Genomic DNA, 14,991 nt, shown 5'->3' on the forward strand with positions numbered 1-14,991 from the left:
AAAAAAAAAAAAAAAAAAAAGACCAGCCTGGGGAATAAGCAAGACCCCATTTCAAAAATGCACATTCCTGTTTCCCACTCCCAGAATGTTGATTCAGTAGGCTGCAAATGAGGCCTAGAAATCTGTATTTTAACAAGCTTTCAGGAGTTTTCATACACATTAAACTTACAGAAACCCCAGCCCCAAAGGGTATCAGTGGAGTGTATGAAGGAAGCTTGGTTAGTGGGGAGAGTAGGATCAGGGAACAAAGCTTCTTAACCTGGCGTGTTTCAAATCTTCCTTTCTGCCTCCTCCTCCTCACAAAGTTCCCCTCATTTTTTAGTCTACTTTCTAATTTCCATTTCTCACCAGCACTCACACAGTTATACAGCTATCTCCAATAGATCACTCTGGAAACTCTACCGTAAAAACAATGTGTTTTAATATCTTCATCTTAAGGATTTCAAACCAGGGCCGAGAGCAGGGACATGACTAAGATCACACAATACTGGTTAGTATCTGAAGTAATACTGACCCTTTGACACCTAATCCAAAGTCTACAGCTACCTCAGGCTGCCCCTCATCTTTCAGCTGATGCTAATGAACACCTTTCAGATATTGGCAAAGCAGCAGTGTTTTGAACTGACCTTCAAAATGGCCTCCTACAGCACAGTCCTCAAAGAGAATCAAGGTTCTGTGTCTTACACCTTTCTTGGTTTCTTAGGTTCCAAAGCTGTTTATATCGGTTGCCAAGCAACCAACTCTTTAGAATTCCATGAATCTACTCATAGAATCTGTGGGTTCAAGTGGGCTATCTTCAACTATCTATTAAATTTCCTTCTTATAAACTGAGCTTTGAGAAATTGCATCATATTCATTGATTGATGGTTCTTGGTCATTCTTGGAAAAATAAACCTCTAGATCTATGCAGCTCAATATCTTTTCCCTATAGGGGTTTATAAATCCTATTGAGAAAGAGCCAAAGTACCAGAGGAAGCAGGAGAGGGGAAAAACAAAAGGCAAAGCAGGGAACATTTGAACACGTAGCTCTAACATGCTTCAGATTACCAGGCTGGGAGAATAAATGGTAAAGTAGCAGCTGCTTTTGGGGCCTTTTCCATTCCCCTTTCATCCCCTCCACTGCTACGTAATCTCCTTCATCCACACAGTTCAATTAATTCCATTTTTCCTGATCCCCAAATTCTGGCTAGATTGTTAGTCATTAACACTATTTTTGCAAGGGGATTTTTCAAGTCCTGGATTTCTATAATAATAGTATAATTTCAGGCCCACAAAAATACTGGTCTTCAGAAGTCTCCTTCTGAAACAAACTGATTTATCCTGACAGTAGGAAATATTTCTGGGCCTAAGGCTCTGTCTAGGTGACCCAGGTCATGCTATTTAGGTGGTCACCATCTGTTGTTTCCAGACAAAGCTAGCATTGCTGACCAACCTGAACACTGACTTTAGTGCCTGGCTCCAGCTATGCTCAGACCCTTGGACCGCCAGAAAAGGGTGAGAGGGTACATTCTCTGGTATGAGACTGAAAGATGAAAAAAAAATAAAGATTTAAACCCTGTTGAAGATTCCTCAAAAAATTAAACAGAGAATTACTATGTGATCTAGTAATTCTACTTCTGGGTACTTATATCTTGGTGGACGCATAAACTGGTATGACCTTTTCAGGGCAATGTGTAAAAATATTTAAAAGATGCATTCTTTTTTTTTTTTTGAGACAGAGTCTCACTTTGTTGCCCAGGCTAGAGTGAGTGCTGTGGCGTCAGCCTAGCTCACAGCAACCTCAAACTCCTGGGCTCAAGCAATCGTTCTGCCTCAGCCTCCCGAGTAGCTGGAACTATAGGCACACGCCACCATGCTCAGCTAATTTTTTCTACTTTTAGTTGTTTGGCCAATTTCTTTCTATTTTTAGTAGAGACGGGGTCTCGCTCTTGCTCAGGCTGGTCTCGAACTCCTGAGCTCAAGCAATCCTCTCACCTGGGCCTCCCAGCGTACTAAGATTACAGGCGTGAGCCACCACGCCCAGCCTTACTCTATTTTATGTAATGAAATGTTGCCCAATCCTAGAATCACAATAAAGCCAACTGATATCTTCAATTAAATTTGTTGTAATTTTGTCCTTTGATGATTTCTAACATTTGAATTTAGAATTCAGGCCATAGCAACACTTAAGATCTACTCTCTTAAGAAATTTCAAGTATACATTATTAACCATAATCATCATACTGTACATTAGATCTCTAGAATTTATTCATCTTACAACTGAAAGTTTGTACCTTTTGACCCACATCCCTCCATTTCCCCCTCAGCCTCTGGCAACTGCTGTTCTACTCTGTTTCTATGAGTTTGACATTTTTAGATTCCACACTGAAGTGAGATCATGCAGTATTTGTCTGTGTCTGGCTTATTTTACTTAGCTCAATGTCCTCTTGGTTCATTGGTGGTGTTGCAAATGGTAGGATTTCCTTCTTTTTTAAGACTGGATAATTTATTCCTTTGTGTGTGTGTGTATGTGTGTATGTGTGTGTATGTGTGTGTTTATATATCACACTTTTAAAAAATCCATTCATCTGTCAAGGGACACTTAGGTTGTTTTTATATCTTGGTTATTGTGAATAATACTGCAATGAATATGAAAGTGCAGATATCACTTTGAGATACTAGTTTCATTTCCTTTGAATATATACCCAAAAGTGGGATTGCTGGATCATATGATAGTTCTGTTTTTAGTTTTTTGAGGAACATCCATACTGTTTTCCATAATGGTATACCAATTTACAATCCCACCAACAATGTACAAGGTTGCTTTTTTTCATATCCATCCACATTTCTTATGAAAAAGTGTTCAACATCACTAATTATCAGGGAAATGAACATCAAAACCATAATGGGATATCACCTCACACCTGTTAGTATGGTGTTGACCTAAAGGAAAAAACTGAGGCAAACTTAATAAGTAGAGAGTTTATTTGGGCCAAGTTGTAGGACTGCCACTAGGGAGCACAGATAAATTGCTCTGAATATACACTCTGATTAGTAATACTTACAGGTAGATTTTTAAGGAAAAGAAGAGGCAATTTCTAAGTTGTTTACCAAGAATTTACATTAAAATAAGATAAGCTTTTATAGTCCCTATGTTGTTCTTTGTATCACGAATTCCTGGAACATGAAGATAATGGGTGAGGCAGCTAGTCAGGAACAAAATGCCTTTAACAATTGCCCTCCATGGGTGCAGGGGCATGACTGAAGGCCCAAATTCATCTCTCTTTGGGCCCGATAAATTTTGGGTACCTCACATAGCTCAGACTGCTCTGAGGTATTTTTCTTTTCTCAATGGCTCTCAAAAAGTCAAAAAAACAAAAAAAACCCCACAAGTGTTGAAGAGAATGAACCTTTTTTTTGTTTTTGTTTTAGCTTTTTATCCTAAAAAGTTAAGATAAATGCTGTATGATAAGCATTTTAGGATACAGATGGACTTTCTTTTGTAGATGACTTTCACTTTTCCTGAAATAGGATACATATGCACTCTGATAAAGCAGAATGAAAAGTCTCAATTCATGGGAGGTCCTGTACAAGGCTCCCATACTCTGTATTGGAGCTGAGCTCCTCACAGCAGCTTCTGACAACTTTCTTATTACGGGAATGGTGTTCTGTGAGGCAGGAAATAGATTGGTGCTAATTGACTTCTCAATCCCCTCTTTCGCTAGTGGAATAAACCACTTTCACAAACAGGTGCCCTATGTAGAACCTACACTTTTCTAGCTTACAACAAAATGATTAGAGACAAATAGAAAAAAAAATAACTAACACTGAAGCAATCATATTTCTCATGTCTCTGAATAGAGAAGCATTAGTAACCTTCAACCCAAGGAAATGAAAAATATGCAAGTTAACTACCTAGTTCATTCACCATTAGCTAGATTTGTTCACTTAAGGCTTTAATCCCTCTGCAAGCCAACAATTTTGTTTTAATCCAGCTATGCTTCTAATAACTGAAATGAAAACATTTCCCAGACATATAGTTCATTGATCCTCTGGATTTGGTACCTGGAAGTGAAAAAGTATGTTTTCCAACAGGTCAGTATTGAAGTCTAAGAATGAGAAATCCAACTAAACAACAATACTCCCTCACTCAGTAGTATGTTATCCACCACTTTCCCTACCCTCACATTACCAGAAGGAATCCACTGAATTTAGTTTGTTGGGGCTCAGAAAATAATATCCCAAAATGAAGACCTCAGAAGCAAAAGTTTTTCTCTGACCTTCTCCTGCCCTCCTGTCTCTCAGTCCCATTTCCCTCTGAGGCTGGACATAGAAACTAGAATCCCTCTTCCCCAAGGCAGGTCATAGAAACCAGAAACGCTTTTCCCCAAAGCCAGCCATAAAACCTAAAAATATTGCTCTATTACTCTAACTTTCCCTCCGCCTTTCTGTGTAAAAACTGGCTGTAAAGAAATTATCTGACCTACCTTGTCTGACTACAGGTCATAAGAGCCCCATTCCAGAGAGGGTTCTGCCCCATGACCAAAAGGAAGAATGTATGCTCAGAGAGAATAATCTAGACAGACAGGCCTTGCTGGGTTTCCCCAGTCTATTAGCATTAGATCATACCCTTTTTTGTCCACACATATTTCCACATGGCTGTTCATACTTAGTTGAACCTAAGCATAAAAATGGACAATTTTCCTTCCTTTATCTTTGGGTCTTCATTCTGAAGGCTCCTATCTATACATGTTAAATATATTGGCATGCCTTTTTTCCAATTAATCTGCATTTTGTGAGTTGACTTTTCAGCAAACCTTCAGAGGGCCTTTAAAAGGGGAAAGTTCCCCTTGGCCCCTACAAGTTCAATCGTCTGCAAATAAGCATCATCACCATAATTTTCAATTTTGAGGAAACTACCTCAAACCTTTTATTAAAGGAAAAATGAATAAAGATATCCTCCCAGCTTAAGACCATCATCTATCCTTTCATCTTCTACAAGGGTAGAATACAGGTTATGAAATATAGGTTATGAATAAAGGTTATGATCATGAAAATCCAATTTCACATGTGGCACTAGGAAAATAGAATGCTATAAAAATAATCTTCATCACCCTAGTGCGTATGCTGATGCTTTTATACTGGGTGTTGTGAACTAAAATTTTAAGGCTCACCCCGCCACCGGCTGACTAAATGGACCCCCTCGTGGCCAAAGGAATACCCTAAAACTAAATTGCCTGCCAGGAGAAGGAGGTCAGACATGCCTTATCATGCCCCGCTCCTTTCTTGGTGACATCTTTTGTAACCCATTAACAGGCCTAAGGATATGCAAGACAAATCTGCGGGTCCTCAATTTACACAACAAATCTATGTCCAGTGGCTTATCTCTGATAAAGAGCTCCTTATGTTAAAACATTCCAAGCCTTTAGACAAAGCTTCATGTCTTTAACCAATTAATAGGCCAAAGAATCTTTTAACCCACCTATAACCTGTAAGCCCCCCGCTTCGAGATGGCCCACCTTTTTGGGCCAAACCAAGGTATGCCTCCCATGTATTAATTTATGACTTTACCTGTAACCCCTGCCTCCCTGAAATGTATAAAACCAAACTGTAACCCAACCTCAGCGAGTCCACTGCTCAAGACCTCTTGGGCGTGGCTCCGGGTCACAGTCCTCGAATTTGGCTCAGAGTAAATCTCTTTAAAATTATTTTACAGAGTTTGGTCTTTTTTTCTGTTGACAGTGTTCACTGACAGTAAATGATGCTGCCTCCAGAGGAACAGCTCTACAGAATGTTTTTGGGTTAGTGATTTCCCCAGCTTATTTCTGGAATGGGGAAAGGAAATTCCATACCAAAAAACCAAAAAAATCTAGAAAAGCTACAGATGTTAACCTTTAAACACCAATGAAATAGATAACAGATAAGGAGAAAAGGTGTAAGAGAAAGACAGATCCCATGAACGCCCAATAAAGACCAAATTCTGCAAATGGAAATTTTAAAGCTCACTGAGTAAATCTTTTCTAGATCCAAACAAGTGCTACAATACCAGATTTTTAAGTCCTCAACTCACAGAATTAAGAGTCCTTAAGCTGTTAATTTTGTCCTGTGTCTTCCTATTCAGAAAAATTTCCACTCAGAATCTGTACAAAAGTGACCAAGACACACCTGCAGGATGTGACAACATGAGATGTTCCCATCTCTTTTATGAGATGAAAGTCATTTTTTTTTTCTTTAAGACACGATCTCAATGTATCACCCAGGCTGGAGTAGTGCAATCACAGATCACTGCAGCTTCAAACTCTCAGGATCAAATGATCCTCTCACCTCAGCCTCCCAAGTAGCTGGAATTACAGGTGGGTGCCACCACACCCAGCTAATTTTTTAATTTTTTTGTAGAGACAGGGTCTCTCTATGTTTCCCAGGCTGGTCTTGAACTCCTGGCCTCAAGCTATCCTTCCACTTTTGTCTCCCAAGGTGCTGGGATGAAAGTCACGTTTTATAATTGAAAATGAAAAAGGAAGGTACTATAGAGAGAAGTGAAATTTCACAGCAGTAGAAAAGCAAAGACTGGCTGAAAAGTTTAACTTTTTAAGTAAAAATAATAACAACAATAACCCACTCTATAATTAACTCCTCCATAGTGGACAATCTGCCACACATTCCATGATGAGGAATGACACTAGCTTACTACAGTGGAAACCTACTGCAACTGCAAGGCCAGGGTTCTGCCCCTTTTCTAGTTCTCTGTACACAAGGTGATGCCACCTACTATATACAAGGCAGTTAAAAAGACAGGTGAGCTCAGGAGAGTTTCTCTCACCTACCTGCTAACTCGGCAGGAATAAGTTCACCCAACTGAGATCTGGCCTCCAATGTGTATCTGTACATAATTTTATAAAGTATCTAAATCCCATTCATTAGTTTAAAAAAAAGAATAGAAAACTCTGAACCAATAAATTGTGAACTTAAAAAATTAGAACAGATACCAATTACATTAACAGCACTTTCTTTAAAAAACAGAATCATTTTCTTTTGAAATAAACCACAGTGGTGAGAAGCATTTTTCTTTTCAGGTGCCCCATGATGGTACAGAGCTTTACCTGGCAAATCCTGCCACCTTTCAAGTCCTGGGATACTGATCTGCACCAGCACATGGGGCAGCATTAACCTCCCAACAGTGCGGAGAAGAGCCCATGTCACCACTGGGCAATAACAGAGCTTACAGAGACTTTTGGCTTCTCAAAGCCAGACATAGCTGGAGAACTTTCCTTGTCCTATGAACATTTCCATGGGACCAGCCCAGCATGCATCTCCTTCAAGGTCACATTCCACTTTCCAGTGGTCTGTCCATAAAACCCAAATATCTCCTGGAGTTTTTCTACACTGATTGTACCTGTTCTGTCAGTTTTGTTACCCAAGTTAAGTATTGGCACCTTGGACATTGTTTCATCAGTCATTAAAGCATTAGCTTAACTTTGGATTCCATATGATGGTGAAAATGATCTGCATAGTCCACCAGAAAGACATTCATTGCTGGGAGATAATTTTTCCAAACCCAACACGCTTGCTCATGTCCATCAAGATCAAACGTTGTAAAAGTCATTCCAGCAACTGTCAGCTCTTCTGATGTCAGATGTAGTGTTGGAACATGTTGACTCAATCTGTCATCTTTGAGCATGTGGTTTTGCCCACATTGTCCAAACTCAAGAATACAAGTTTTCCAGATTTTGTGTAGAGTCCTGGGAACTGGAGCACATTGTTGAGGCCATTTAAATCCACTCAAAAATGGAAGACATTATTAATGCATACAGTGGACAGCTTGGACCCTCCCTCAGAGCACACAGACCAGTAGGAGCACCCAGGACCACCAGCTACTCACTGGATCGAGGATTTGTCTTTTTTTAAAAAAATCTGAATACCTAATTTTTTTTTTTTTTTTTTTGAGACAGAGTCTCACTCTGTTGCCCAGGCTAGAGTGCCGTGGCATCAGCCTACCTCACAGCCACCTCAAACTCCTGGGCTCGAGCAATCCTACTGCTTCAGCCTCCTGAGTAGCTGGGACTACAGGCATGTGCCACCATGCCCGGCTAATTTTTTCTATATATTTTTAGTTGTCTGGCTAATTTCTTTTTTTTAGTAGAGACGGGGTCTTGTTCTTGCTCAGGCTGGTCTCGAACTCCTGAGCTCAAGCAATCCTCCCGCCTTGGCCTCCCAGAGTGCTAGGATTACAGGATTATAAGCATTCCTGATTTGCATTCAGGTATTGCCCTTCCCCTTGCAACTGTGGGTTTCAAGGAATGCTATACTCCACCCCAATCCAGGGGGAAATGATGGTGATCTCCAGTCTCAACATTCCATGATAGGAGAAAGAATGTGACTTAATACTTGCTTGGAAATCTGGACATTCTCTCTCTCACTAAACATTAACAAAGAAACATGAACCCTGATTACTCTGGCAGCCACCTTATCACATCATGAATAGCAGAGCAGACAAAAAGAACCAATTCTTAGTGTCATCCTTGAGCCACTGGATCAATCAAACATGAAGGGAGATCTACTCCTGACTTTTCAGCCAATAAATTTACTTATTCTGTAAACTCTTACTTTTTAGAACAGTTTTAGGTCCACAGCAAAATTGAGCACAAGGTACAGAGATTTCCCATATACTCCCTGCCCCCACCCGTGCACAGTTCCCTTCCATCCACCATCAACATCCCACACCAGAATGGTACATTTGTTACAAATGATTAACCTATAGTGACACATCATTATCACCCAAAGTCCAAGATTTACTTTAGGGTTCACTCTTGGTGTTATGCATTTTATAGCTTTGGACAAATGTATATGTCATGTGTCCACCATTATGGTGTTATGGTATAATACAGAATAGTTTCACTGCCCTAAAAACTGCCTGTGCGCCAACTATTCATCCCTTCCTCCCCTCAACCCCTGGCCACCACTGATCTTTTTACTGTCTCCATAGTTTTGCCTCTTCCAGAATGTCATATAGTTGGAATAATACAGTACGCAGCCTTTTCAGATTGGGTTCTTTCACTTAGTAATATGCATTTAAGGTTTCTCCCTGTCTTTGCACAGCTTAATAGCTCATTTCTTTTTAGTGCTAAATAATATTCCGTTGTCTGAATGTACCAGTTTAATTATCTATTCACCTATTGAAAGACATCTTGGTTGCTGCCAAGTTTTGGCAATTATAAATAAGGCTATTATAAACATGTGTGTGCAGGTTTTTGTGTGGTCATAAGTTTTCACCTCATTTGGGTAAATACTAAGGAGCCTGATTGCTGGATTGTTTGGTAAGAGTATGTTTAGAAGGTGAGAAACTGCCAAACTGTCTTCTAAACTGGCTGTACCATTTTGCATTACCATCAGCAATGAATGAGAGTTCTTGTCACTCTACATCCTCACTAGCATTTGGTGGTGTCAGTGTTATGGATTTTTGCCATTCTATTAGGTGGGTAATTTCTTTTATTTTTGTTTTGTTTGTTTGAGACAGAGTCTCACTCTGTCATCCAGGCTGGAGTGCAGTGGCAAAATCATAGCCCACCACAACCTCAAACTCCTGGGCTCAAGCTATCCTCTTGCCTCAGCCTCCCAAATAGTTGAGACTACAGGTGCACACCACCATGCCTGGCTAATTTTTCTATTTTTTTGTTGAGATAGCATCTCACTCTTTCTCAGATTGGTCTCGAACTCCTGACCTTAAGCAATCCTCCCGCCTTGGTCTCCCAAAGTGCTAGGATTACAGGTGGCAGCTACCGTGTCCAGCCTGAATTATTTTTTAACCACGTTGTTGTTACTTGTACTCAGAAGAAGCCTAACTAACTTAACTGACATGGTCATGGAATTATTAAAAGACCAACCTGATTCAAGAGAAATAAAATTTTAACTGATAAAAATAAAGTCATATGATACTAGAAGAAAATAAGATAGAACAAATTTAATAATGCTAGGGAGAGGAAGGTATTTCTTAACATGACGCACAGCCCAGAAACCATAAAGGAAAAGACCAAGAGATTCAATATCATAAAATTCAAAAATAGGGGACAAGATAATTAATAGACAAATTACATAATGGGAGAAAACATAGCATATAACAGGCAATATATAAAAGGATATATAAAAGGTTTCTACACAGTAATAAAGAATATGGACAAAAGAAAAAAACACAGCTTTCAGAAGGAAAAATATGAGTTGACAATAAATATAGGAAAATAATATTGGCTCCACTTGATGGACTAAATTCATCACTCTTCTTCCACAAATCCCTTAAAGTGAAAGCAAAGATAAATTTTAAAAAGGAATAATTTATAACAATCTTAGAAGATGAAAAAAGAGTGCTATTTAATGTCCAGAAAGTATGAGGATATAATATCCTAGAATATAAAACCAGAAAAAATGAGATCCAAAAGAATGGAGGAAGTCAGTGGCCAAATATGTGCCAGAAAAAGCTACTCAAAATGGAAAAATACCACTGGGCAAGGTGGCTCATGCCTGTAATCCCAGCACTATGGGAGGCCGAGGCAGAAGGATCAGTTGAGGCCAGGAGTTTGAGGTTGCAGTGAGCTATGATCAGACCACTGCACTCCAGCCTGGGTGACAGAGTGAGACCTTATTTCAAAAAACAAAACAAACAAAACAGAACAAAAAAAACCCACAAGGAAATCTCTAGTCAATTGCCTAGGGCAAGGTAACTGTGTTATCAAAATTATTCTGGGCTATGCTGTGGAATCTGTGAAATCTCACTGGCTTATTATAACAAAGTTTTATTTGTGACTCTTCTCACAATATGAAGCACATTGCACAATAGTACACCTGTTCTCAGTAACTCTTACTTAAGCATTAATTTATGGGTTCAGGTATGTTCTCTAACGTAGCTATATTATCTGGAACACACTGGTTGGCTTCCAAAATTGCCATGGAAAGGAGTAGGGAATCATGATTTATGACTGGTGGAGAAATAAGATGTTATTATTTTGCTCTGATCTCATTAGTAGAACTTAGTCATACAAACCCAGCAAGCCTACAGAGGAGGCTGGGAACTACAGTCATCCTAAGTATCCGGAAAAGAGGAAATGAACTGGTTACATTAATTAATTTAAAACCTGCATTCAGAATGGTGTGGCACTGGGAACCAATCAGGCTCTTCCGCAAACACACACATACTGAGCTGCAGTCCCCTGTGGCATTTTGCCCTGGATTATACCTGAGATTATGCTCTATAAAAAGTGAAGAATCTTCCAGGAGAAGGATCTTAGCTGTAAATATAGAGGCTTAGAGACAGAACAGATCTTGAAGTAACTTAAAACTTCCATAATACACAGAGAGGGTGGGGGAAAGAGGGAAAGGCAGCTTTTCCTTGGGGCAAATATACTATTAATAAATACCTCCAGTTCAAGAATTACGTAGTAAAGTCCTCTTTTTCTGGAAATGGGGGAGAGGTTGTCCCTAGCCAGCCTGCATGCTCAATGACCAGAAGTTAAGCCTGACACTGACATTCACATGCCCTACAGATTTACACAGAGTCTATTCAGTCACTTCCCATTCAGGACAGACCCCCAAGTGGATGCCAGAAACTGTGGAAAGTACCGGACGCTACAAATACTGTTTTTTCCTATACATACATCCCTATGATAAAGTTTAATTTCTAAATTAGCAACAGCACTCTTGCACTTTGGGATCATTAATAAAATAAGGGTTACTTGAACGCAAGCCTTGCAATACCTCCATGTGGATCTGATACCCTAGATGGCCGCTAAGTGACTAACAGGTGGGTAACTTATACAACGGGACTAATCTGGACAAAAGGATAATTTATATTTTGGGCAAAACAGAGCAGGACAGCACGAGATTTCATCACGATACTCAGAACAGCACAAATTTTAAAACCTATGAATTGTTTATTTCTGGAATTTTCCATTTAATATTTGTCCACCCCGATTGACCACGAATAACTAAAACCACAGAAAATATGTCTGTTGGGCTTGTGAAAATTCACTGAACTGTATGCATAGGATTTGTGCATTTTGAAGGTACGTAAGTTATACTTTATTAAAAGCTTAAAAAAAAAAAAAGCTGCCATACAGCCCACGAAGGGACTGGAATTTGGCTTGATCTCACTCACCTCTGGTTTCAGCACGATCTGTCTCGCAAGAACTTTCGCTCCGAGAGTGGAGCAGGGCAGAGAAGCGTCCTGGGAGCCGGTTGAGGCCACACCCAAACCCTCTGGAGGCCCCTGCGCGCCCCGCCCCAGACCTCAAGAGTCCTATTCATTTTGCCTCAGACGAGTCCGGGCCGTCGGGTCCACGGGTCTGAAGTGACCAGACGCCTCCCGGGGTGGCTCAGCCACCGACCGCTCCTGGTGCTGGGGAAGCCAGACTCTGTCAGGACTCGACGCACTCGCCACGACTTCCGACGGGCCTCAAGACCTCGGTCCCCTGCTCACCCACTCCGGGTCCGCGATGACGACGACGCTCACCCTGGAGCCCGCGGGCTGCTGCTGGGACGAGCCGGTGCGCATCGTCGTGCGCGGCCTGGCCCCTGAGAAGCCGGTCACGCTGTGCGCGTCCCTGCGCGACGAGACGGGCGCGCTCTTCGGGGCCCACGCGCGCTACCGCGCCCACGCCGCCGGCCAGCTGGACCCGCGGGCGGCAGCTTCGCGGGGCTCGAGCCCATGGGGCTGCTCTAGGCCCTGGAGCCCGAGAAGTCTTTCTGGCGCTTTCTGAAGCGCGACGTGCGGACGCCCTTCGCTGTGGAGCTGGAGGTGCTGGACGGCCACGGACCCGAGGCCCGGCGACTGCTGGGCCAGGCGGTGCACGAGCGCTACTTCCTGCCGCCCGGAGTGCAGCGGGAGCCGGTGCGCGCAGGCCGCGTGCGCGCCACGCTCTTCCTGCCGCCAGGTGAGCAGGGGCTTCGGGAGTGTGTGAGGGTCGGTGGCCTCCGTGCTGCTCTAGCTGAGGTTTGGCTCCGGAGCAAGGTCAGAAAAGCTGGCATTGGCTGTCAATAGCTGCTCAACCAAAATGGAGGATTCTAATGATAGGCTCTGCACTGTGCACCTTACTTACATTCTATCATTTAATCTCTGTAATATCCCAATGAGGTGGGTGTTGTTATTCTGCAGATGACAAGCTAGGGTCAGATTGGTAGGTACATTGTCCTCTGCTATTAATCACTCCCCTTCAGGTCCCTGCAGGCATCAGCCCGACTGGTCTTAGGCAAAATGCTGACGGTCAAGGAGGCTATTGCCATGTCCCCTTCTCTAGTGTCCTGGGCACACTGGGACCTTCTCCACTTCTTCATGTCCCTCTTTACTGCAGATCCCAGTTCAGACTTCACTGCCTTCTCATCTAAAGCCATCTCTGGATATTTCTTTTTCTTTCCTCACTTTTAAGTAGACATCTGAAATATGAGGACACAGAAACCCTGATGGTTGATGCAACACAACATAAGCTTTATTTTAGATTCTTAATTCTATGTCCAGTCCTCCAACAGAGCATTGTAAATCAACACCATCTAAAATGTGAAATCCCTCCTTCTATGATATGTTCATTAACAAAAGACTTTGTTAGTCCGCCTTATGACAACTTAAAGATTCTTAGAATCTTGCAAACAATTTATCACAGAATCACTGGAGGGTCACATCATCAATGAGAAGGTACTCTGTGTTTTAGATTTTTCTCCCCCCAAGCAACTTGTGTCCCTTTTTAGTAGTGACTCAGGCATCTGCTCTTTTCCCTTTAATTTATAGCAGCCCACTAAATAATTTAGAAGGATGTGTAAAAGGAAAGCAAATTCTTTAAATTGTATAATACCTTTCCTCTATCATATTCCATTCTCTAGGACCTGGACCCTTCCCAGGGATCATTGCCATCTTTGGTCTCGGAGGGGGCCTGTTGGAGTATCAAGCCAGCCTTCTGGCTGGCCATGGTTTTCCCATGTTGGCTCTAGCTTATTATGACTTTGAAGATCTCCCCAAGCAACTGGACAACATACACCTGGAGTACTTTGAAGAAGCCCTATGCTACATACTTCAGCACCCCCAGGTTCTCCCATGTCCTTTATTTAATCAGTCTCTCTAGAAACATCTCCATGGAGGGTGTCACCTTTACCAGGTGCAGTGATGCTATTCTGTTCCTCTTTCACAAAGATTTCTTTTGGAGACTTTTTGAACTTAAGGTACATATTATTTCCACTTTCTCTGCCAGATGGATTCATGGTGTAAAATTAATGGTAAAATCCAAGTGAGAGTCTACTTAGTAATATTAAGATGCCTTTTATAATGCAGATTTAGCTTCTAATTTATTTTCTTTGTATGCTTGTTTTTAATCTTTAATTTTCTGTTATCAGAGTAGATTCTCAGATTTTCATCACACTTGTCCACTCCTTTCAGAAGCTAAGAACTACTTATTTGGGCTCCTAAGTTTTGTTTTGTAATCGTTTGCCAATATATATGGATGGGGCCTGAAGAATAATTCAGCTCTTGGAATAGAATTTTAGATCCACACCATTGGATACACAGCCACATTAAAACTTGGATCAGGCCTACCCAAGTGAGACCCTGAACTTGACAGTCTCCATGAGGCTTAGCATTCTCTAGTGGATGAGCCTCTGGAACATTATCAAATATGCCAATGAGTTTAAGATTTTTTTGCCATGTGTTCAGCTAGATGTTTAATACATGAGAAGAAACTCCACAAATGATCAGCTACGGTTGATTCTCTTATGGGCAGTTCTCAGATTAAAGCTAGCAATACTTCTAGTTGTGTTTTAGAAATATATTTTTGTGTTGGATGAGTTCTTGACTCTTCTCTCTTCTTTTCTTCCAGGTAAAGGGCCCAGGCATTGGGCTTTTGGGCATTTCTTTAGGGGCTGATATTTGTCTCTTAATGGCCTCATTCTTTTTTTTTTTTTTTGAGACAGAGTCTCGCTTTGTTGCCCGGGCTAGAGTGAGTGCTGTGGCGTCAGCCTAGCTCACAGCAACCTCAAACTCCTGGG

General features: G+C 41.4%; 1 protein-coding gene and 1 pseudogene across 1 annotated transcript in view; one reads left to right on the forward strand and one right to left on the reverse strand.

Moving 5' to 3' along the window:
* Positions 1-7,253: 7,253 nt before the first annotated feature.
* LOC105819751 lies at positions 7,254-7,775 on the reverse strand (annotated as a pseudogene).
* Positions 7,776-12,458: 4,683 nt separating this feature from the next.
* The window catches only part of LOC105819934 (acyl-coenzyme A thioesterase 4-like), a 3,361-nt gene continuing 828 nt past the window's right edge, over positions 12,459-14,991 (forward strand). The window contains 4 exon segments of the mRNA XM_012656302.1: positions 12,459-12,636; positions 12,639-12,896; positions 13,837-14,039; positions 14,823-14,878. Coding sequence (XP_012511756.1) covers positions 12,459-12,636; positions 12,639-12,896; positions 13,837-14,039; positions 14,823-14,878 — 695 coding nt within the window.

Source organism: Propithecus coquereli, unplaced genomic scaffold (assembly GCF_000956105.1).
Source record: "Propithecus coquereli isolate 6110/MARCELLA unplaced genomic scaffold, Pcoq_1.0 Scaffold5, whole genome shotgun sequence".
NCBI classification, from domain to species: domain Eukaryota; kingdom Metazoa; phylum Chordata; class Mammalia; order Primates; family Indriidae; genus Propithecus; species Propithecus coquereli.